This window comes from Sphaerodactylus townsendi, linkage group LG14, assembly GCF_021028975.2.
Source record: "Sphaerodactylus townsendi isolate TG3544 linkage group LG14, MPM_Stown_v2.3, whole genome shotgun sequence".
Taxonomy (NCBI): Eukaryota; Metazoa; Chordata; class Lepidosauria; order Squamata; family Sphaerodactylidae; genus Sphaerodactylus; species Sphaerodactylus townsendi.
Genome location: NC_059438.1, coordinates 23,071,170 through 23,092,867, shown reverse-complemented (window position 1 = coordinate 23,092,867; position 21,698 = coordinate 23,071,170). Strand labels below are relative to the sequence as shown.

Sequence of the window (21,698 nt, the reverse complement as noted above, 5' to 3'; positions counted from 1 at the left end):
CCCCCACCCCCCCCCCCCCCCACCCCCCCCCCCCCCCACCCCCCCCCCCCCCCACCCCCCCCCCCCCCCACCCCCCCCCCCCCCCACCCCCCCCCCCCCCCACCCCCCCCCCCCCCCACCCCCCCCCCCCCCCACCCCCCCCCCCCCCCACCCCCCCCCCCCCCCACCCCCCCCCCCCCCCACCCCCCCCCCCCCCCACCCCCCCCCCCCCCCACCCCCCCCCCCCCCCACCCCCCCCCCCCCCCACCCCCCCCCCCCCCCACCCCCCCCCCCCCCCACCCCCCCCCCCCCCCACCCCCCCCCCCCCCCACCCCCCCCCCCCCCCACCCCCCCCCCCCCCCACCCCCCCCCCCCCCCACCCCCCCCCCCCCCCACCCCCCCCCCCCCCCACCCCCCCCCCCCCCCACCCCCCCCCCCCCCCACCCCCCCCCCCCCCCACCCCCCCCCCCCCCCACCCCCCCCCCCCCCCACCCCCCCCCCCCCCCACCCCCCCCCCCCCCCACCCCCCCCCCCCGCCACCCCGCCCTCCCCCCACGCCCCCCCCCCACCACCCCCCCCCCCCCCCACCCCCACCCCACCCCACCCCCTTCCCCCCCCACCCCCCCCCCCCCCCAAACCCCCCCCCCCCTTCCCCCCCCCCCCCCGGCACCCCCCCCCCCTCCCCCCCCCCCCCCCCCCCCCCCCCCCCCCCCCCCTCCCCCCCCCCCCCCCCCCCCCCCCCCCCCCCACCCCCCCCCCCCCAACCCCCCCCCCCCCCACACAGCCCCTGCCAGCATGGCCAATTGGCCATGCTGGCAGGGGCTGATGGGAATTGTAGTCCATAACATCTGGAGTGCCAAAGGTTCGCCACCACGGGGCTAGGATCTGGGAAAGCCAGATTCAAACCCGCACCCTGGCATAGCATCTTGCTGGATGATCTTGGACCAGTAATGCCCTCTCACACTAACCTACTTTGCAGGGTGGTAGTTGTGAGGATCAGGGGTGTAGCTGTGTAAAATATGCTTAGGGCTCACCTTTAGTTGCTGCCCCCCCACCCCCCACAATGGCTCCTGCCCCCAAACTCCATATAGAGTTCTGGAGTAGCGCAGCCCGAGCCGGGCTCCAAGCCTGCAGTTTAAAGCTGGACCCGGGTGAGCTGAGGCCAGCATCAAACAACCCTCACTGCTCCCAAAATCCACAGGGTTGGGACAAGCCCCGCTGGCCAGTGTTCCTCTGTACCTCTGCTCTGAACTCCATGGGGCATTCGAGGGCAGGGTGCAGTTGCTAGGGGCGGCTGTGCAATGTGCCCCCGCACATGACCCCAAGAAGTGACGCCCAGGACTTTAGTGCCCCTGGACCCCTCCTTGTTACGCCTCTGGTGAGGATAAAATGGAGGACAGGAGGAGAACAACATGAGCCTTTTAGTGTTCCCAGTAATGGAGCTAGATGTGGTATGGATGAAGCAAATAAATGACCCAACCTGGGGCACACTTTTAAGTTCACCAGAATGCTTTAGGTAATTCGGGGCAGCTCTTTTCCTGCTCAGCTGGACGTCCTATAGATATCATCTCACTTGAAACAGCTGGTTCTGATGCATGAAGAGGAAAGTGTCAAAGGTCTTCTCCAAGTGCCACTCCCCGTTGTCTATTGCAATCAAAAAGCCTCCATCCTGGCCAAGCTCACATGCACAGACACCGAGGTGGTTTGCCGTCGCCCTCCTCTGCAAAGTCTTCTTTGGAAGTCTCCCATCCAAGTTAGGGCTATACCATGCTACCTTCCCTCCCTATGTCATTGTTAATAATAGGAGGAGTTATCAGTATTCCTACTAAAATAATAAGCTATTAATAAAACAGTAATGCTGTAAAATCCCATTGCTTTATGCCATAGGTGTCAAACTCGCATCCCTCCAGATGTTATGGACTAGAGCTCCCATCATCCCCTACCAGCATGATGCTGGCAGGGGATGATGGGAACTGTAGTCCATAACATCTGGAGGGCCGCGAGTTTGACACCTGTGCTTTATGCATTTGACAGTCGTGAGGATAGGACTGTCAAATGAGAACTTGCTTGAGGTCACCTAGCAGAGTGTCTATTGTGGCAAGATTTTAAACCCAGCTCATTTTCTCCTTATCTTTGTTGTGCCAGCTTTAAGCATCTGTGAGCTTTTCTGTGTTTTGTTTTATGATTCCAGAGAGGAATTTGACCAAGAGGAAAAGGCACGGTTTGGGGAACTCTGCAGCGGAGAGAACGCGAAGGGCCGGGAGTGGTTTGCAAGATACGTGAGTGCCCAGGTAAGAAGAAATATGGAACGTAATAGCAGGTGGCAGGGGTCATATTTTCCCCCTTGCCTTCTAGTGCATTAATGGATCAAGGTCTGATTCAGCGTAAAGCTGCTTCCTGTGTAGTTCTTACCATGTCTGAATTTCCTTTACAAAAGAAGGCGCAGCAGCTTCTCCATGTGACCAGTTCGCTGCCTTGATTATCCTCCCCATGAAGAGCTTTCCCGCACAACAACCTTGCAGGGGTAGCATTCAGATATGCCGCCTCCCAACCTGCATCCTGAAGTTTTCAGGCCAGGAAAACTTTTATCGCTTCTCTGCGGAACGAATAAGCAGGTCCTGAGGTTCCTTCTGGTGCTCTGTGAAGTCCCTGGGTGAGAGAGAGCATCGTGTTCAATGCAGGATGCTTTTGGCTCCCATTAGAACAAACAGCCCAACGCGCTCTGCCATCTGTGTTTTCACAGCGCTGCAACTCCAAGTGTGTCTCGGAGCAGACCTTCTACCGGCTGGTGCAGTCCTTCGCCGTGGTGCTCTTTGAGTGAGTAACGCCAGACGTGGAAAAGGACTCGTTTAGTAGCAGCAATCCGGAGAATCCTGCGGCACAAACTGTTCCGGACGACAAGAGAGGGAGAGGCTTTGATTCCGGCTTCATTTTGGCTGGGCTCTTAATTGGAAGGAAGGGCCCAAGACCAGTGGTGGGATCCAAAAATTTTAGTAACAGGTTCCCATGGTGGTGGGATTCAAACTGTGGCGTAGCGCCAATGGGGCTGGGTGGGGCACGATGGGGCGGGGGCGGGCATTCCGGGGGCGGGGCATTCCCGGGCGTGGCTGTGGCAAGGCCGCACCCACTGCGCCGGTCCTTGGGCGGGAAACGAATGCACGCAGGCGTAGGCTACCACGCACGCCGGTGCATCTCCTGCTAGACTGCTTCAAGTTCTGCGTGCTGAGAGGAGGGCATAACTAAGGCAAAAATTATGTGGCAAAATCACCAATTAGTAACCCCCTCTCAGCACACACAAATAATTAGTAACCTACTCTCGGGAACCTGTGACAACCTGCTGGATCCCACCTCTGCCCAAGACGCCATGGCAGAGGGAAAGCCCCCAAGAGGACTGGGCGGAGGAATATCCCCTTATTTGGTGGTCTCCCATCCAAGTACTAACCAGGACTGAACCCGCTTAGCTTTTGGAATCTGATAATATCAGGCTAGCCTTGGACCATCCTGTTCAGGGCAAGAGACAAACAGAGGTGGTTCCATTGCCTGCCTCTTCACGGCAACACTGGACTTCCTTCTGAGAGCCAGCAAGGTGTAGAGGTTAAGAGCAGGTGCACTCTAATCTGGAGAAATGGGCTTGATTCCCTGCTCTGCTGCTTGAGCTGTGGAGGCTCATCTGGCAAACCAGATTAGTTTGTGCACTCCAACACATACCAGCTGGGTGACCTTGGGCTAGTCCCAGTTCTTTGGAGCTCTCTCAGCCCCACCCACCTCACAGGGTGTTTGTTGTGTGGGGGGGGGGGGAGGAAGGGAAAGGAGATTGTAAGCCCCTTTGAGTCTCTTTACAGCAGAGAAACTGTTCTATATCCTTTGCCCATTCAGGTGTTATCAAATGGATGACTTCAGTCCTGCGAAGAATCTCATGACGATGTGCTTCACTTACTACTATATTGGTAAGCAGCTGATTCCATCTGCCTGTTGAATACCTTTTCTTTGTACATAACACAACTACTCCTTTGGATTGATCCTCCCGCTCTAATAAGAACATAAGAACATAAGAACATAAGAACAAGCCAGCTGGATCAGACCAGAGTCCATCTAGTCCAGCTCTCTGTTACTTGCAGTGGCCCACCAGGGGCCTTTGGGAGCTCACGTGCAGGATGTGAAAGCAATGGCCTTCTGCGACTGTTGCTCCCGAGCACCTGGTCTGTTAAGGCATTTGCAATCTCAGATCAAAGAGGATCAAGATTGGTAGCCATAGATCGACTTCTCCTCCATAAATCTGTCCAAGCCCCTTTTAAAGCTATCCAGGTTAGTGGCCATCACCACTTCCTGTGGCAGCATATTCCAAACACCAATCACACGTTGCGTTAAGAAGTGTTTCCTCTCATCACTGGATACGTCAGGAAAATACTTTCCTGTTTTCTGCAAAAGGTTTGAGCTTACCTTGGGGCCCAGGATCTTCAGAGGAGAGGCCTCTAGGAAAAGTGGATTCAGTTTCTGGCCAGACTATCATACTTATTCTGTAGCGTTATAGAATGTGATAGTAAACACCTCCAATTTTGCTGAAATAATTTTCTTTGAAAAAACTATACGAGGTTTTGGAGGTTGAAGAAATATCAGAAGGGTCACGAATGAGATGTAGCTTTGACTTGCTTCCCTGACGTTAATCATTTCTTACGTTTTAAAATCTAATCCTCAGTTTGAATTATGAGGACTGGAAACTGGCAATGAGAAGGAGTTAAAACCAGGACTGGTGTGGAATCGATTTCTAGGGGACGAATGAAATTATGTTTAAAAGCAGCGGCCGGGCCTCGCTGATAGAGGGTGTGGTTCATGCAGAAGATTTCAGATTCATTCATTCTCTGGGACCTCCGATCTGGGGCGTTGGGAGAGATCTTTCTGTGCCGAGACCCTGGGGCATAAGTGTCAAACTCGCGGCCCTCCAGATGTTATGGACTACAGTTCCCATCATCCCCTGCCATCATCATGCTGGCAGGGGATGATGGGAACTGTAGTCCATAACATCTGGAGGGGCGTGAGTTTGACACCTGTGCCCTGGGGAGTTGTTGCTGCTCAGAGTAGACCACGCTGAGTCCGATGGACCCTGGTGTAAGGCAGCATCTTAAGTTCAGGGTTTTTGTTTTTGATCTTTTCCGATAGGCAAGCTGCAAGCCCTGCCCTCCGAGGCCAAAGAGAAGGCCACCGGCAGCATCGACTCATACCTGAAGTCCGCCAACAGCTGGCTGGCTGAGAAGAAGGACATTGCGGAACGGCTCCTAAAAAACACCAAGTCTGAGAACATGAAAGGCTTCTTCGGAAGCTTCGAATCCAAGATGAAATCTCCCACGGCCAAGAAAAACGAGTGAGTCTCGTGCTTGGAGACCAGCGTTGCCCGATCTGTTTCTGCAATAGCCACCGCTGGCAGATTGCTCAAGGGGCAGCCAGATCCAGCTCTTCCTGAAGACCGCAGCCAGCTCCTTCCCAGGCCGCCTGGGGCAGCTCGTGCGAGGTCACACCTGGAATCTCAGGCTGATTCCACATGGGCCAAAAACAGCGGTGTGAAAACGGTGTGAAAACAGTATAAACCCTTTTACACCGTTTTAAACCCTTTTACACCATTTTCAAACCATTTTCACACTGCTGTTTTTGGCCCATGCGGAATCAGCCTCAGTGAAGGGGAGGACTGTGGCTCAGTGGTAGAGCGTTTGCTCAGCATGTAGAAGGCCCCGGGCTCAATCTATGGCATCTCCAGTTAAAAAGGACCAGGCAGTAGGTGATGTGAAAGACCTCAGCCTGACCCACCCAGGGAGATGCTGCCGGCTGAGTAGACAATACTGACCTTGGTGGACCAATGGTCCAATTCAGTGTCAGGCAGTTTCATGTGTTGGTGTGGTGGTTAAGAGCAGGTGCACTCTAATCTGGAAGACCGGGTTTGATTCTCCGCTCTGCCACTTGAACTATGGAGGCTTATCTGGTGAACCAGATTAGCTTGTGCACTCCAACACATGCCAGCTGGGTGACCTTGGGCTAGTCACAGTTCTTCGGAGCTCTCTCAGCCCCACCCACCTCACAGGGTGTTTGCTGTGAGGGGGGAAGGAGATTGTCAGCCCCTTTGAGTCTCCTTATAGGAAGGAAAGGGGGGATATAAATCCAAACTACTACTCCTCTTCTTCCTCTTCTTCTTCTTCCTCTTCTCCCTCTCCCTCTCCTTCTTCTTCCTCTTCTTCCTCTCCCTCTCCTTCTCCCTCTCCCTCTCCTCCTCCTCCTCCTCCTCCTCCTTCTTCTTCTTCTCCTTCTTCTTCTTCCTCTTCTTCTTCTTCCTCTTCCCCCTCTCCCTCTCCCTCTTCTTCTCCCTCTCCTCCTCCTCCTCCTCCTCCTCCTCCTTCTCCTCCTCCTCCTCCTCCTCCTCCTCCTCCTTCTTCTTCTTCTTCTTCTTCTTCTCCCTCTCCTTCTCCTTCTCCTTCTCCTTCTCCTTCTTCTTCTACTACTACTACTACTACTACTGCTACTACTACTACTACTACTACTACTACTACTACTACTACTACTACTACGATCCAGAATGAGTCCTGTCCCTGTTCCTGCTTTGCCAGGAAGGCAGAGAATTTGCTCTTTGCCCTGAGAATTGTGAAAAGACTTTAGTCTGGGAGGGGAGGGCTGTTCCACATTCGGCCAGTGCTTTCCCTGCCTGGTTGGCATCTGTTTGTATGTTTTCTAGGGATGGAGAAGAGAAGCCGAAAGAGAGAATCCAGAAATCAGGTAAGTGCAACTATTGAGGTCCTGTGTGGGGATGTTTAAAAGTTTGTCTTCAAAATATTCTGAACAGCTCAGCTTCCTGTAGGTCAGAGGGAGGTAGATCCTGGTATGAAATGAGGCAGCTCAGTGGAAGAGCATCTGCTTGGCATTCAGAAAACCCCGGGTTCAGTTCCCGGCATCGCCAGTTAACAGGCTGCTTCATGGAGGGCGGGATGCTTTTTTTTGGTTGAAGTGTGTGTGTCCAAAAAAACACCTCCTTGACCTATTCTTGCCTCCCCTTGCAGTTTCTCTGTACACTCCTGAGGAGGAGGAAGAAAAGACGGGCGATAAGATCTACCTGTACATGCACCTGAAGCAGCAGCCCATCTGGTAAGACTCGGCTGCTCACAGCTGGCACGTTGGGGCAAAAACCCACGGCCCCTTCATTTGTGGGGCTCTTCTTATTCCTTCTCATCAGCACCTGGGACACTCTAAGCCATACGTGTCAAACTCACGGCCCTCCAGATGTTATGGACTACAGTTCCCATCGTCCCCTGCCAGCATGATGCTGGCAGGGGATGATGGGAACTGTAGTCCATAACATCTGGAGGGCTGCGAGTTTGACACCTGTGCTCTAAGCCATTCTTTCTTTTAGACAATATTTGCACACCTGGTGACAGTCCTGAGTATAGAGTTTCATTTATAGGGACGACATGAAAAATAGCCTGCAGTCAACAGAGTTCTCAGGGTACGTTTTAATAAATAAAATGCCCCAACAGAGACCAGCACAAGCACTGACTGAAAACAGGGTTGTGTGCCACGAAGGGTGCTTCTGATTTAGGGCAACCTTATGAATTTATGTCCTGCCGAATGTTCCATGATTAACAGCCTTGCGCAGGTTTTGCAAACTGAGGCCCGGGGCTTCCTGGATTGAGTAAATCCATCTTCATGATTGCCAGCGTGGTACAGTGGTTAAGAGTAGGTGGATTCTAATCTGGAGAACCGGGTTTGATTCCCCACTCCTCCCCCTGAGTGGCAGAGGCTTATCTGGTGAACCAGATGTGTTTCCGCACTCCTACATTCCTGCTGGGTGACCTTGGGCTAGTCACAGTTCCCTCTGAACTCTCTCAGCCCCACCTGCCTCACAAGGTGTCTGTTGTGGGGAGATGAAGGGAAAGGAGCTTGGAAGCCACCTTGAGTCTCTTTACAGGAGGGAAATGTGGGATATAAATCCAAACCCTTCTTCTCCTTCTCATGCTGGGTCTTCCTCTTATCCTGCTACATTCCAACTTTCCCTTGCATTAAAAATAGTTCCCTAAAATATGCTAGACACGAATGCAGCCTGTGTGTTCAACTAGAAGAAGAAGAAGAAGAAGAAGAAGAGTTTGGATTTATATCCCCCCTTTCTCTCCTGTTGGAGACTCAAAGGGGCTTACAATCTCCTTGCCCTTCCCCCCTCACAACAAACACCCTGTGAGGTGGGTGGGGCTGAGAGAGCTCCGAAAATCTGTGACTAGCCCAAGGTCACCCAGCTGGCCTGTGTTGGAATGCACAGGCTAATCTGAATTCCCCAGATAAGCCTCCACAGCTCAGGCAGCAGAGCGGAGAATCAAACCCGGTTCCTCCAGATCAGAGTGCACCTGCTCTTAGCCACTACGCCACTGCTGCTCTCAGATAGGATCTGGATATCCGGGGTTCAGAGCCCCACTCTGACACCAAGCTCCCTGGGTGACCATGGGCTAGTCCTTTTGCTCTCCACCTTCTCCTCCTTTAGGCAATATTTGTACATAATCTAACTTATAGGGCGGTTGTTGGGATAAAATTGGGGAGGGGAGATTCATGCGTTCTGGCCTGAACTCCTTGGAGAAAGAGTAGAATAGAAACATACTTGATTTTGCCTGAGAAGTCCCCAGCATCTGTTGTCACTCCCCACTTTGCAGGCACACGCTGAGGTTTTGGAACGCAGCTTTCTTTGATGCAGTCCACTGCGAGAGGCGGAAACGCTCTCCTACCACCAGGTAGGAATCTCACTTCCTTTTGGGGCCTTAGAGGGGTGGGTCAGAAGGGGGTCGGATAAACTCCCCCCTCCCCCTGCCGTTACATCTGTAAAAGCTTCATTTTGTCCTCTTAAGGCAGGGGTGTCCAACTCTGGTGCCCCAGATGTTCATGGACTACGATTCCCATCAGCCCCTGCCAGCATGGCCAACTGTGGGAATCGTAGTCCACGAACATCTGGGGCACCAAAGTTGGACACTTCTGTGTTAAGGTATCAGACTGCTGTATTGTCGAAGGCTTTCACGGCTGGAATCACTGGGGTGCTGTGTGGTTTCCGGGCTGTATGGCCGTGTTCTAGCAGCATTCTCTCCTGACGTTTCGCCTGCATCTGTGGCTGGCATCTTCAGAGGATCTGATGTTGGGAAAGCAAGTGGAGTATATATACATGTTGGAGTGTCCAGGGTGGGTGAAGAAACATTGTCTGTGAGTAACAAAGAAGACAGCCAGGTCAATAGGTGAGGGCATCTGAATAGAAGTATGAGTAACAATGAAGTCTATAGCATGGGAGTAACAGTGAAGATAGCAAGGTCAGATAGGTAAGGGAGCATCTGAATAGAAGTATCCTTGGCCTTTGGTTTCCTTTGTCTATAGTCATCCCCATGTTTGTGTGGGAGCTGATTAGTCACTGTCTTGACTCTTAGTATTTTTTCAACACTGGCAGCCAAGTTCTGTTCATTATCATGGTTTCTTCCTTTCTGTTGAAATTGTCCATGTGCTTGTGGATTTCAATGGCTTCTCTGTGTAGTCTGACCTAGTGGTTGTCAGAGTGGTCCAGAATTTCTGTGTTTTCAAATAATATTCTATGTCCAGGTTGGTTTATCATGTGTTCTGCTATTGCTGATTTTTCTGGCTGAAATAGTCTGCAGTGCCTTTCGTGTTCTTTGATACGTGTCTGCGCGCTGCGTTTGGTGGTTCCTTGTCTGAGTTTGGTGGTTCCTCGTCAGATACGTGTCTGAGCGCTGCGTTTGGTGTTTCTTCACCCACTTTGGACACTCCAACAGGTATATATACTCCACTTGCTTTCCCAACATCAGATTTTATTTTTTATTTTATTTATACTTTAAATTTCTATCCCGCCCCGTCCCCAAAGGGCTCTGAAGATGCCAGCCACAGATGCAGGCAAAACGTCAGGAGAGAATGCTGCTAGAACATGGCCATACAGCCCGGATATCAGACTGATCTTTGTGTTCCAGATCTGTCGATTGGCAGGGGAAGCCCCCTGAGTTGAGCTTTCTGAGCGCTCAAGGGAAGGCTTAGCCAAAGGTTCATTTCACACACTTGGTGGTTTGTTTTGATAGAGGACACCCAAGAGGGAGACTGGTTGAGAGCTAGACAAGGGAGGGAGGCCTCTCTTTTGCTTTTGTGGGGAGGGATGGGTGGAAACTAATTTCTCTCTTTCTTTCTCTTTCGGTTTCTTCTCTTTTCTCTCCTCCCATGCTGTCTCTCTCTCCACCCATCTTTCTTGCATGATCTTTAACATGTCCACCTTCTGTCGGCTCTTTCTGCTGCCGCTCCAGAGGGAATGCTGGAGAGGAGGAGGAAACAAGGTGTGTCTGTCTGCATTTTCTTGGTGACTTTTCTTCTTCTTCTTCTTCTTCTCTGAATGGTAACTCTGCCTGCTTTCTTTGGGTCCAAAAACGTGACTCGCCAGTTGCAAAGGAGCTCCGGGTGTCTGCTGCGTGACAAAATTCCCATTCAAAGAAAAGGGCTCTGATCAAAGTCTGGGGGATCATGGTCAGCTGGAGCCAAACAAAGAGAGGCTGGAGGAAGGGGAACAGAGAAGGGGGGGCCAAATGTGTACAGCATCCAACAACGGAATTGCTGAGAAAGTCATTGTCTGCATTTCACTTACATGTACGGGGCTAGATCCCAGACTAAACCTTCCATTGGCGGAAAGTATTTCTAACAGTGGAAAAGAACTCTCCCATCCAAATACTAACCAGGGGCAACCCTAAGAACATAAGAACATAAGAACAAGCCAGCTGGATCAGACCAGAGTCCATCTAGTCCAGCTCTCTGCTACTCGCAGTGGCCCACCAGGTGCCTTTGGGAGCTCACATGCAGGATGTGAAAACAATGGCCTTCTGCGGCTGTTGCTCCCGAGCACCTGGACTGTTAAGGCCTTTGCAATCTGAGATCAAGGAGGATCAAGATTGGTAGCCATAGATCGACTTCTCCTCCATAAATCTGTCCAAGCCCCTTTTAAAGCTATCCAGGTTAATGGCCATCACCACCTCCTGTGGCAGCATGCTTAGCTTCCCAGATCTGACAAGATTGGGTTAGCCTAGGCAATCAAAATCTTCTTTCTTATAGTAAAACCATTTTTTCAGGGAGTTTTTGTGTGTGTTTCAAAAATGTGTTTGAACAGACAGGACACTAGCCCTATTCACAAGTTACAGTAAATGCAGATAACAGTTCATGTACTGTGTACCCCTGGATCTTTGTGTGTTAAGTAATTCTTACGTTGCAGTCAACACATGAACAACTGAACAAACCCACATTTATCTGGGCACTGTGCCAGCTTCATTTCTGAAGTGAACATGTGCTAGCTCTTCTTTTTTTTTAACAAACGAGATGTACACATGTATCAACATGAGCAGCAGTGGCGTAGGAGGTTAAGAACTCATGTATCTAATCTGGAGGAACCGGGTTTGATTCCCAGCTTTGCCGCCTGAGCTGTGGAGGCTTATCTGGGGAATTCAGATTAGCCAGTGCACTCCCACACATGCCGGCTGGGTGACCTTGGGCTAGTCACAGCTTCTCGGAGCTCTCTCAGCCCCACCCACCTCACAGGGTGTTTGTTGTGAGGGGGGAAGGGCAAGGAGATTGTCAGCCCCTTTGAGTCTCCTGCAGGAGAGAAAGGGGGGATATAAATCCAAACTCTTCTTCTTCTTCTTCTTCTTCATGTGTGACCCTTGCTGAGATGTAAGCTGTGTGTTGTGGGGTGTCTGTGTAGATGTATACGCTATCACACTCAAAGTTGGCTCCCAGTCCTCTTAATTGTTATTGTTTGGCTTCAGCCGAAGTCTGCTTTGCTGACAACAGCCGATCCCTCGTTCTGGATGCAGCACAGGTTGTGTTGCAGTTTGTTTGAGTGCTGTCTAAACCCTGAAAATCTAGTGTAAAAGCGCTTAATGAATTTGGTCTCTCTTGCTATTTTCACGTCATCCATCATGGTATGTTTTTGGACACAAACAGGCTCTTTCACATTTACAAAAGGTTCTTGATGTGGCTCTTTCTGTCCCCTCTCGCGCCCTTCCCAAATTTTCCTTTTTGCTCCTTTTGGCCCTGCAGAACCCCATCTCCGCCCCCCCCCACCCTCATTTATCTGGAACCATCTGAACTTAGCTATATCTGTTGTGTGGCTGTACATGACTTTCCCGCTCCTCTTCCCTTATTCCTGTCTGTGTGGCCTCCTGTTTTATTTGACCAGGCTGATGAATGGCTCTTTCAGTGTTGTCTGATGGAAGGCTGCTCTTTGCATGCACTTGAAACAGCAGCTCCAAAGGCTGAGGGAGAAAAATCCCTGCAGGGCATTGGATTGTCTCTGGATGGGGCTGCAGGAATTTGCCTCAGTGCAGCCAAGGGGGAGGTCAGTTACACCAGCCAAGGAAGCCACTTTGGCCTGATAGGCCTGGCTGGGTCAGCTGTATTTCCTGGCTTCGTACAAAGACTTGATACAAAGGGCATTGGATTGTCTCTGGATGGGGCTGCAGGAATTTGCCTCAGTGCAGCCAAGGGGAGGCCGGGGTTACACCCAGCCAAGGAAGTTTCTCTCTTGGCCTGATAGGCCTGGCTGGCCAGCTTGTAGCCCCTGGCTTGTGTACAAAGACTTCCTGGCTTCAGCATAAAAGACTGATACAAAGGGCATTGGATTGTTCCCCTGGATGGGGCTGCAGGGAATTTCACCTTAAGTGCAGCCAAGGGGGAGGTCAGCTACACCAGCCAAGGAAGCCACTTTGGCCTGATAGGCCTGGCTGGGTCAGCTGTATTTCCTGGCTTCGTACAAAGACTTGATACAAAGGGCATTGGATTGTCTCTGGATGGGGCTGCAGGAATTTGCCTCAGTGCAGCCAAGGGGGAGGTCAGCTACACCAGCCAAGGAAGCCACTTTGGCCTGATAGGCCTGGCTGGGTCAGCTGTATTTCCTGGCTTCGTACAAAGACTTCCATGTTAAGTTTTATATTTTCATCTGGACAACAGAGAGAGTGGACTCCAAGTATCTGTAGCTTCACCTGTGGGTCTGGGTTATGTTCACGTTGAATTTTCCTGAATTCCCTGCCACGGGATCCTAACGCCACCTTCCGTTTCTCATTCAGGGCAACTCCATCTTTGCCATTTTTCTCGCCGGCCTTTCTTTTTCTCTGACTGCTTCTCCTCCACTGACTTCCTTCTTCACGTCCTTGCCTTCCTTTTCCTCCTCTTAACGTGTGTTTTTTTTAAGTCCAAGTGTTTGAGATGTGACTCGCAGCCAAATGGCAGCATCCCTCCCAAACCGAGATCGTACAGGCAGGAGATGGCATTTCCTAACTCTTGTGACCGCACACGGTCCTTGCCTTTTAAAAAAAGTACTGCATGAAAACCTAGCTGTCACTTTGATGTCCTACTGTGCTGTATAAAAGGATTTATTTATATGTTTGCTTCCGGGAAATTAAGAAATGCTGTCTCCGCTTCCCCTCTGTGTAAACACCGTATGAAGTTCTGTAGTTCGTTTTCTGGCTTTGCTGAGCACCCAACTGGGCTCTAGACTTCCGTTCTTGGTTACGCTTAACACGAATCTGCATAATTCCAGCTGGGTTTGAAACTCTTGCGCCCTTCTTTTACACCCCATGCAAATCTCAAGTGGAAGGTCCAGTGTTTGGGAACTCATGCAATTGTGAGGCAGGGCTGTTTAAGCTCATGGGCTTGGGGGCTCCCAGAACCAAAGAAGCATCAGCAATATTGAGGGTACGGTCTGATTCTTCCCCTCGAGTCCAGCGTGTGGAGAGAGTTTGAAGAAGAGGAAGAAGAAGGTTGAGTGTTGAGGGCTGCCATCCACTTCAAGAGTGGCTGACAATAACGGGAAGAAGGAGAAAGGAAACACTGCAAAGGCTCAAAAGGATGCAGGAGCAGAAAGGATCTTTATTATTATTATTATTATTATTATTATTATTATTATTATTATTATTATTATTATTATTATTATTATTATACACATAACAACACAGCACAAGTGTCTGGAATTAATCTCTGAATATCGAGTCCTTCCCAAGGATCTAGGATATTAGAGGTATTTGCGTAGAATATGTGCAGTTCCTAGAAGTGCTGCTTTCTGCAGCAGGTGGACTGATGTTCTGTCCAAGTTTAGGCTTTCCAGATGTTTTTTAAGATTTCTTGGGATTCCTCCTAGAGCACCAACTACTGGTGGGATTACTGTTGTTCTTTATTATCATCATCATCATCATCATCATCATCAGCATCATCATCATCTTCATCATTATCATTATCATTATTATTAATTGAACTTGATAAACTGTTCACCCCCAAAGGGCTCTGGGCGGTGTACAGCAGAACAACAGCTAAAACAATAGTGCACAATAAATAATTAATAAATAATTAAATTAAATTAAATTTAGTGAAATAATAGGTGAGGTGGGGGGATGCACTGGAGGGCAGCCCTGACTACTTCGTGAAAATAAACAGGGCTGTTCAACAGTGGAACTCACTGCCTCAGGGTGTGGTGGAGTCTCCTGCTTTGAAGGATTTTAAAGAGAGGCTGGATGGCCATCTGTCAGCAGTGCTTTGATGGTGTGTTTCTTGGACTTGATGGCCTTTGGGGTCTCTTTCAACTCTATGATTCTACAAGCAGAATATTATGTGTCTTGGTATTTGGCTAACCTGTGGAACTCCCTAATAGCAGAAGGGTATATAACATGAGTACTAGATGGTGTAGTGTCACTCTCTGGCCCTTTCCGCACGGGCCATAAACAGTGTCCTGGGGACGGCAAAAACACCATCCCCAGGGAGCTGTTCGGATGGGGTGCGCAGCTGCTGTGCAGCCGCGCCTCCCAAGCGGCGCGAAGCTGCCGTTTTCCGACCTCGTTTCCAAAGCAAGGTTTCACTGGAAAACGGCGGCTTCTAGCCGCTCGAAGGTGCCATCCCTCCCCCCTGTGACCAGTCGACCTACCATCTCTGCGGCCGTCCGGCACATCGCTGAGGCCTGGGGACACGCCCCCCCTGCCCTGCGATGCCGGAGCGGTCTTCCCGGTTCTTTCTGGGACCATTCGCACGAAACGGCCTCTGTAATCAGTAGGGTATTTCTTGTATCTCTAGTGCATAGTAAAATGCTGCCATAATAAATGTCTGAAGGCTGCGGAAGCAGCATTTGGTGAGTTAATAGCCATGTAGTGGTAACTCCGGAGGCATTCACACATGGCCCCTGTGACAACTGGGATGTGTGGCTCGGATAATCAGTTGGTTCCTGTTCAATAGAGGAAGTGTAGCGGTTGCAAGATTTCCTCCAACTGTTGAATGGGGATTTGTGGTTTTTTTTGTAGCTTTAGTCTGGTTGTATGAAGAGAAGTTCCACCAGATAACCTGCAGTTGGCAACAGGAAATATGTCCTGTGGGCATCTGCCGTTCCTGATCCAATTTGGAACAGGAGGGTGCTGAGCGACATTGTCCTTGCTGTTACCCCAATTCTACCCTGTTCTTCGCAACTTCTGCTATCTTGGTTGATACTGAATAAACACACAGACCCGTGCATACACACACACACATGTGCGTTGTGTGTTGACATCTGGCTTCGTCTGTTTTCAGGGAGAAATGGTGCCACATGACTCAGGAAGAGCGAGATGACAGCTTGCGATTTAATGAGAATATCACCTTTGGACAGCTGGGGTAAGCTCGGAAGAAGCTGGGAAACCAGCGTGGTGTAGTGGTTAAGAGCAGGTGCACTCTAATCTGGAGAACTGGGTTTGATTTCCCCGCTCTGCCACTTGAGCTGTGGAGGCTTATCTGGTGAACTAGATTAGCTTGTGCACTCCAACACATGGGCATCTGTCAGGAGTGCTTTGATTGTGTGTTCCTGCATTGCAGGTGGTTGGACTGGATGGCCCTTGGGGCCTCTAGGGCTCATTCCGCACATGGAGAATAATGCACTTTCAAACTGCTTTCAATGATCTTTGAAGCTGTGCGGAATAGCAAAATCCACTTACAAACAGTTATGAAAGTGATTTGAAAATGCATTATTTTGCGTGTGCGGGTCTAGGATTCTATTCTGCTCAGTTTGCTGGTCTCAGTGAATCTTTGGTCAGATCCAGCAGAGCCTTCCTTGTGATATGTTTGTGTGTCTTTCTCTGTTGCAGCACCTTCACCCACAACATGCTGGCCTTTGGGTTGAACAAGAAGCTTTGTAATGACTTCTTGAAGAAGCAGGCGGTCATTGGAAACCTGGATGAAGGTAAGGTAGGGATGGGAGGATCATGCGTGTGTGTATTTCACACACAATCAGCTCCGGGAGTCGGAGGCCAAAAAGGGCCAGAGTTTTGGGGATCTGGCATGCTTGTTCACTTGACTCTGCTGTAAACGTCTAGTGCAGTGTTTCCCAACCTTTTCGAGGTCAGGGTACCCTTGACCTCACTCTTCATATCTCACGGTACCCCTGCCGCCACCCTCCACCGTCCCCTCCCATTGCCCCTGCTTGCCACACCCCCACCTTCCCTTTCCAGGGTGAAGGGAAGCACTGGGGGTGGTGGTGGCTGCTGACCTTGTGGCAGGCCCTGCCCCATGGGCCAGCTCCATGTCCTTGCTGGTGCCAGTGGGAGACACCACAAAAATGAGGGGGGGGGGGGGCGGTAGTGTTGCCGCGGTACCCCTGGGACATGCTCATGGCACCCCAGGGTACCAGGGAACCCTGGTTGAGAATGGCTGGTCTAGTGGAACCAGGTGGTCCAAAGGAGTCCACGAAGAAAGGGCTCCTGTGGCACGGGGAACATGCCAGTCTGCTCATTCACAGGCACTTAACATGGGCAAGGTGAAATATGGCAACCCAAGTTAGTCATTTTTCTGCATTTCCTGGTGTCGTGTTCCCTGCTGTCAAAACGACTGCACTGCTTCTCCACACTGAGATCCAAATTCCCAGCCACTCAAACCTGCAAGGATTATATTGTTAACTATCCTGATTTGCCACTGGTTAGGGCTGCTTTTGGGGGAGGGTGGGGGGTACTACCCATGAAAGCCCTGTGACGCACAGTGGTAAGCTGCAGTCCGAGCTCTGCTCATGAACCCCAGTTCATCCCCAACAGAAGTTGGTTGCAGGGAGCCATATCAGGGTTTCATCCTTCCAAGGTCAGTAAAATGAGTATCCAGCTCGCCAGGGGTAAAGGAGCAGCAGTGGCGTAGTGGTTAAGAGCAGGTGCACTCTAATCTGGAGAACTGGGTTTGATTCCCCACTCTGCCACTTGAGCTGTGGAGGCTTATCTGGTGAACCAGATTAGCTTGTGCACTCCAACACATGCCAGCTGGGTGACCTTGGGCTAGTCACAGTTCTTCGGAGCTCTCTCAGCCCCACCCACCTATCTCACAGGATGTTTGTTGCGGGGAAGGGAAAGGAGATTGTAAGCGCCTTTGAATCTCCTTACAGGAAAGAAAGGGGGGGTATAAATCCAATATCTGCTTCTTTTTCTTCTTTTAAAGAGGAGACGATTGGAAAAGGCGTTGGCAAACCATGCCATAAATAATTGTCCGCCTAGTAAACATCATGATGTCATTTCACCCCAGGGGTCAGTAATGACCCAATGCTTGCATAAGGGGCTATCTTTAGAAGAAGAAGAAGAGTTTGGATTTATATCCCCCCTTTCTCTCCTGCAGGAGACTCAAAGGGGCTTACAATCTCCTTGCCCTTCCCTCCTCATAACAAACACCCTGTGAGGTAGGTGGGGCTGAGAGAGCTCCGAGAAGCTGTGACTAGCCCAAGGTCACCCAGCTGGCATGTGTGGGAGTGTACAGGCTAATCTGAATTCCCCAGATAAGCCTCCACAGCTTAAGCGGCCAAGCTGGGAATCAAACCCGGTTCCTCCAGATTAGATACACGAGCTCTTAACCTGCTACGCCACTGCTGCTCCATTTGTATTTATTACCTATGAATAAAAAAATCTTTTTCCCCCAAAAGATTTTTGAAAAGTTTGCCCTGGCGCCCTTTTCGCAGCAATACTCAAATCATTTTGGTGCTGGAATCAGACTTTGTAAATGGCACCCTCTGGTGGTAAAAATTAACAATTTTATATTGAAAAACAGGGCAACATTTCTGTGTTTTATGCGTGACTCAGAGTCAGTTGCTTCCCCTAGTGGTCAGTGATGGTTATTTCATTCAGCTTGTTGAGTGTTTCCTGGTCTGGGAGAGAATTGTTTCTTCTCTAGTCTCCCCCCAGATCCCTCCCCAAAAACACATCTCTCCCAAACTGCAGATATATCCATCCGCAACCCTGTCGTATCTTCCTTTTGCAGAGCAGTACAAGCTGTTGAGCGACCACATCGAGCAAATGGCCACCGAGTAGCAACCCAGCTGGCCGGCTGCAACCGGGAATTGAGTGCGGAAGCCAGCAAGGGTTGAGAGGGTGGAAACCCATCTGAGACTGCTGGGAAGCGAAGATGGGCTTTTAACAAAAAAAACCAACAAAAAAATAACCAACTTACTGCAATAAACCTGCATGATCGTCATTCAACTGTATAGAGCTGCTCCGGGCAGCCCGTAGATGTTAGGAGCTCAGCCGCCCAAGACTCCCGCCCGGTTCTACTGCCGCCTGCTATCCTTACAGCCTTTTCACGTCGAACTACCTGAATAGTATTCTGGGGGAATCTTCCGTCCGGGAGGCAGACAAAGCGGTCACTGCGGGAAACTCTGCAGAGGTGGGAGGCTGGGCTTTTGAGGTGGGCCACCTCCCCGGCGTTGTTGCCAAACTTTTCTCCCTGGCTTGTGCTGCTCCACGTTCAATAGCAAACAACTGGTTCAGCTTGAAAATGTGCGCGAGGGACGGGAAGAGCGTAGCTAGTTCCTTGCTGCTGTATTCCATACCGGAGAAAGCCAGGGCTTCTGAAGGCTCAGGGGAGCTGATGCAATTAGAGGAAGGGGATTGCTGCGTGCTCTGGGTTTAGAGACCCTTTGGTGAATCCAAATGTGGCCGCTTGCAACTGTTTTCATATCTTTCCTGCAGAGTGTGTTTGTTTGCAGGAGTATTATAAGGACATTTTTCCCAGGGACCTTTCCCCTGTCTGGTCCCTTGCTGTGAAAAAGTTGCAGAAAAGCCCCGACAAGCTGTCGAGAGGGTCCGGAACTCTTTCCCTCCCCCCCAAATAATCAGGTGGATCCGTTCTAGACGTCAGCAAGGGGAGGGTCTAATTTTGGAGCACCCAACTCCATATCTTTGGCAGTGTTTATTCAGAGCCGTATTACGTTTCTCCCTGTAAGTGTGAATCTTCTGGTGCCTTTGCTGTGATGTTTTTTGAGTGGTGAACCTGCAAAGAATAGCCGTGTTTCAAGCCTAGATTCAGCAGAAGCTGAGGTGAGGCGTTTCAGTGGTTCCCTTGATTTCCTTCTCCTTAAGTAGACTGGTCTGTGGCCATCTTCGTAGGAATTCAACCGCTGCTCACAGGGGCCGTTTTTAATCTTAAGCTGTGGTCTTTCTCAGTGACGGGAGCATTTGAGCATCGTTTCTTGGACCATCTTGTTGGGACCCACTTTGCCAAGGCAACGTAGAGGGTGTAGTTCATTATGCCCTCCAGATTCATCCTCAATCGTGGTTTGTGGGCAACCCAGTCTTCTTTCACTGTACTTCCAAAAAAAGGTTGTGTGAACTTACTCTTGGATGCCATTTCAAAGTATACTGGGGCGTGTGTGAATCCAGAGTTATTCAGTGACTACCTGTACAATGGAAATATGTAGCTACCTATTGTATACTGCTTGACTCCTTGGAGGGAGTGGTAATGAGCAAAGGGCTGTGTCTCTGTGTGTGTGCACGTGTGTGTGCGCGTGTGCGTGTGTGTCTCAGGAACTCTGGAGACCCTGAGATTTCCCTTCTGGTTCTTTTGTCACACACCTGTAACTTCCCTTGTGTTCAGTAGAGGGTACCCAAGAGCAGGTTTAGGAATTCTTTTCCACTTCATTGGGCATGAAAAATTCAGCCTGTGGTTGGTTTAAGCTATGAAAAGGTGCTTGTTATGTTTTCCCAACCGACGGCCAATGGATGGACATTGCGGGGAAACTGCCATCTCATTTGAAGCTGGCTTTTGTGTGCCATGGAAACGATTATCTGTGATTATCTAAGAGATCTGATGGGGCCAGAGGAATCACAGCTAAATTGTGCACGTATCCACCAGGCTAAACTGCAGATTCCCAGCTCTTGTTATGACAGATTCAGGAACAAACATGCTTTTGTTAAAGGTACACAAGCACCTTTTCCAGAAAGTTTGACAGGCAACCCTTCACCATCTCTGGGATCTCCAGGGATCCTGCCAGAATCTTTTCGCTGGTGCAGAGCAGGGCGAGATTAGTAGCCCTCCTTTCAAGTTGCATAGCAAAATGGGTGCACAGACACATTGGGCAAAATACTGTGAGTTTGTGGCTTAGGAGGAGCGGAATCCCCATCTCTACCTGGCATGGATTGTCCATTGGACTCTGGACGCTGAGTGCACCGTCGGTCCCGTTGGGAGAAAACTTTCTCTCTCTCCGCCCTGTTGAAGGCTCCAGGGCTATATTTAAAACTCTATGCATATTGTCATGTGGTGATACCTTATTTCCTCCGGGACCTTGAGCTTTTCCCTCCCTGCTTCCATTATTCAATTTGGAGGGGGAACACACTGAGCCACGTGTGAACGGGGACCGTGGTCTCCACTCGGAGCTGGGTCACTGATTGTGAATGAATGTTGTCTGCGTGAAAACGGACATATTTATTGCATCTCCAGGAGGTGGATTTGAGATGCTGTTTTTGGGGTCTATTTTGGGGATGCTATTTTGAAAGTGGATGTATTTATTGCGTCTCCAGGAAGTTGGTTTGAGATGCTATTTTTTGTGGGGGGGTTGGGGGTATTGCATTTCTTGCAGGGCACAAGAAAGGGGGCAAGTCCACGTCGTTTCTTGGTCATGATTGTAAGGTGGGCATCTCAGCTGCGTATCCATTTGCTCCTTTTCCCTGCTGAATTTTTATTAATGTGTCATCTCGTGTACGTTTCCCCTTTCCCTCCCCCCTGCTGTTTATCTTCTTAGCAGTATCTAGCGGTGAAAAATCTCCATCGTTTCTTGAAAGTCTTGAATCTTTCTAATGCAATTACAAACCAAGTGTTTCAGTGTTAAACATCCGTTCGTGGCTTTCACTGGAGTCCGAAATGCTCTGTTTGGTTTTTTAAGAATATATATATTATATATGGCAATAGATATATCTCTCTTCATCCAAGTTCTGTTGTTTGATACTGTGCGTTGCCACGTTGTGGTGCATCGGGTGTGGTTGTTCAGCGACTGATGTGTTGTGTTGAGACTGTGTGATTGTACCCTTTTGTGGAATATTGCTGTTTGAAAATGTGCTTTGAGGGCACGCGGAGCTTTTGGTTATGAAAGGAGCTGGGAAATGAAGATGTGAAATAAAAACCTTTTTAAAAACCTCACCTGCGTTCTGTGCTTTGTTTTTATAATGGAAAAATAGCCAACAGGGAAAGGAACAGACATTTACCTGCTACCTGCTGCTTTTTTTCTTCAGACGTTTGGCCTTCCAGGGATCCTTTTCATTTGAAAAAAGGATGTTTCAGGCTTTGTGGACTCCTTTTGCAAGAGGCCGTGATCTTTTGTCGCCTAGAAGCAAAGCAGTTGTTTGTGTCTCAGCAATACGATTAAGATCTGCTTACTTGAGGGAGATAAACTTGAATTAGGTTCTGTCTCACCCCCAAAAAAATGGTTGGGAGGA

At 50.2% G+C, this 21,698-nt stretch overlaps 1 protein-coding gene across 1 annotated transcript; it reads left to right on the top strand.

Annotated features, from left to right (window-relative positions):
- The first annotated feature begins 1,415 nt into the window (after positions 1–1,415).
- On the top strand, positions 1,416–21,402 carry KIAA0513 (KIAA0513 ortholog). Its single transcript, XM_048515314.1, has 12 exons — positions 1,416–1,495; positions 2,171–2,270; positions 2,723–2,796; positions 3,856–3,926; positions 5,137–5,338; positions 6,695–6,735; positions 7,017–7,101; positions 8,652–8,729; positions 10,284–10,313; positions 15,565–15,645; positions 16,113–16,207; positions 18,253–21,402. Exons 1-12 carry the CDS (start codon positions 1,416–1,418, stop codon positions 18,300–18,302), a joined length of 987 nt encoding a protein of 328 aa, XP_048371271.1. The 3' UTR covers positions 18,303–21,402.
- The last annotated feature ends 296 nt before the right edge of the window (positions 21,403–21,698 follow it).